Genomic DNA, 2,742 nt, shown 5'->3' on the forward strand with positions numbered 1-2,742 from the left:
ATATTTGGGTGATTGGGTATATTTTTGGTATTTCGGATTTTTTTAAAGTTTCGTGTTTGGATTTTCGGGTATAATTGTAGGTTTTTGGTGAAATTTTAGATTTTTAGAAAATATAATTTGGGTATTCGGCTAAAATTCGGGTATGTTCTGGGTTTTCGGGTCTGATTTTGGATAAATTTTTGGGTATTTTTGCGGTTCTTCGGGTATTTTTAGAGTTTTCGGGTCCAGTTTGGGTACTTCGGGTCTATTTCGGATCCTAAATACCCGAATCGACCCGGATCTGAAATATACCCTAAAATTTTGGGTATTTTACGGGTATTGAAATTATAGACCTGAACCGACCCGGATCCGACAAGACCCGACCCGGAGCCGACCCGAAAAGTTATAGGTACCTATATGGGTCTAAATTGCTAGGACCCGAAGGACCCGGACCCGATAATACCCGACCCGAACCCGACCCGAAGATCCGGATGCCCAGGCCTACTGCTAATTATTTTTGGGGGGTATTTTAAATAGATATTTTATAATAGGGACGAGTGGTGTTAGCAGAGGGAATAATAATTGGAATGTATATATCTAAGTTAGATATATTTATTTATTTATTAAAAAAAGGAGGGAAAGTGACAATTATTTGAAGATTTTTTTGTTGTTTTAATGGGGAGAGAGTATGGTAAGGAATGAAGATGATATGAGTCTATAAAAGGGAGATATGTGGGAAGAGGCACGCTCCACTTTTCTCCACCTTTCTTCCTTTTTATCTCTCTCTCTCTCTCTCTTTTTACACTGTTCGTGTGTGTGTGAGTAACTTTCTTTCTTCCTCTCTCAAAATGGATTCGTTCACTTTCGATAACGTGAAAGCAGAGAAAGCCAAGGCGCTGCGGCGATACAACCGCTTCCGCAGTATCGGACGTTTCTTCCGTGCCGCCGAGGTCTGCGTCGCCATCATCTTCATCCTCTGGACCTTTACGCGCCTTCCTTTCGCCGTCCAAATCTCCAGGGAGTTCCTCCGCCGCATCGCCGGCGTCATATCGACTCCACTCTTCGTCTTCCTCTTCGGGAACTGCATCGTCGTTGCGCTCCTCGCCAAGTCCTCTGTGGAGGAGAACAGAGGATCCACCCCCTCGAACGCAGAAACAGAAATCTACGAGGCGTTGGTGAGATCCAAGCCGTCCGATGAGGAAGAAGAAGAGTTGGCGGAAGAGATCGTTTACGACGACAAAGAGGTGGTCGTCGTCGCTGATTCATCAAATAATAATATTCCTCACGGCTTGGAAATAGATTCGGACACGTGTCCCGTTTCTGATGAGCCTAAGGAGTATGGAAGAAGCAAGTCCGATGTGTGTTTAAATCATATGGTCATCCCTAAACCTTCTTCTCTCCAGAGATCAGAGACTGAAAAGTGCATTAGGACCGATGATATTAATAATAACAATAATAATGATGATGATAATATGAATAATTATGCAGAGGATAACCTTAGCAACGAGGAGTTTCAGAAAACGATTGAAGCTTTCATCGCCAAACAGTTGATGTTTCGTCGCCAAGAATCTTTAGCCGTCGTCGTCCACAACAAATCCTAATTATCAAAAAAAAAAAAAAGAAGAAGAAGAAGAAGAGGGGCATCAGATTCTATTATGTAGCAGCCGAATCAACACTACGTAACAAACAAAGTTTTGTTAACCATATATGGAATCTTATTTCAATATTCCTGGCTAGTGTGTAAAAAAATCTCATCAGTGCTCTCTCTATGTACAGTAGTAATTAGTTGCTTATCAAGTAAGATATAATAATATATCTTTTATTTACTTGTTTGTTTTAGTGACTTGTCACTTAATCATACAAAGTTGAAGTAGAAATGTTGTTTCGTAACTATGTAAATTATGGCTTTACCAAAACCCCATTTTAATTAAAAAAATAACTAGTGTTATCCACGAAACAATCGATTTAGGTCTGTATTTTTGTCTTCGCATGAAACCAACGTCGGGGCTACTTCAGAAATAACCAGCAACTGCGTTAAGAAACAAATAGCTATCTACACATTATAAATATACTATTAAACCTATATGTCACTCAACATGTAATATATTTATAGGGAGTTTCCAAGTCCTCTAATCGGCATAGCCTTCGACATCTTTATTTCAGACATGAGCCAATCACTTGACCAATGATATTTGTATTGCCTATTTAATAGTTGTATTAGTTCTTACACTTAGAGCATCCTTATCGGTCGTCTTTAGAGGGGATCTAATGCTAATTATGCATTAAAAATAAATAAAAAGCAATAATAAAGGCTTGAGACGTCTCCTATTGTTGCGACGGAAGAGACGGTAGTGGGGGACACGTGTAGGCAAAATAAAAGGAGAGAAGAGAGCGTGTCTTCGGTTCGCTTTGGTTCTGTTTCTTTCTTTCTCTCAAAACCTCTCTATCTTTCGTCTGCGAGAAGACGATTCTCTGTGTCTCGGCGGTTCCTTGACCAAACGGCGATAATCCTTCACTCCATGGCTCGTCACGTCTCGGAATCGTCTCTCTCCGTGGGTCGTAGACGAAACGACGAAAGTCTCTCTCTTCGTGGCTCCTCGAGGAAACAAAGACGGACCTCTCTCTCTCTCTCGGTGGCTGTTGCCGAGGAAGTAAATCGGTGATTATCTCCTGTGGGTCTCCTCGACAGTGAAGGACCGCTGTCTCTCTGTGTGGATATAGTGGAATCGGAAGGTAAATCGTTTCTTGTGTTCTTCAAGCATG

General features: G+C 41.2%; 1 protein-coding gene across 1 annotated transcript; it reads left to right on the forward strand.

The window, feature by feature from the left end:
- Positions 1–748: 748 nt before the first annotated feature.
- Positions 749–1,805, forward strand: LOC106315660. The gene has a single exon (XM_013753456.1). The coding sequence runs from the start codon at positions 828–830 to the stop codon at positions 1,578–1,580; it is 753 nt and encodes a 250-aa protein (XP_013608910.1). The 5' UTR covers positions 749–827; the 3' UTR covers positions 1,581–1,805.
- Positions 1,806–2,742: the final 937 nt, after the last annotated feature.

This window comes from Brassica oleracea, chromosome C9 (genome assembly GCF_000695525.1).
Source record: "Brassica oleracea var. oleracea cultivar TO1000 chromosome C9, BOL, whole genome shotgun sequence".
NCBI classification, from domain to species: Eukaryota; Viridiplantae; Streptophyta; class Magnoliopsida; order Brassicales; family Brassicaceae; genus Brassica; species Brassica oleracea.

What these genes read in the sequence shown, in the direction of transcription:
- LOC106315660 (XM_013753456.1), top strand. Translation starts at nt 828, where the DNA reads ATGGATTCGTTCACTTTCGATAACGTGAAAGCAGAGAAAGCCAAGGCG.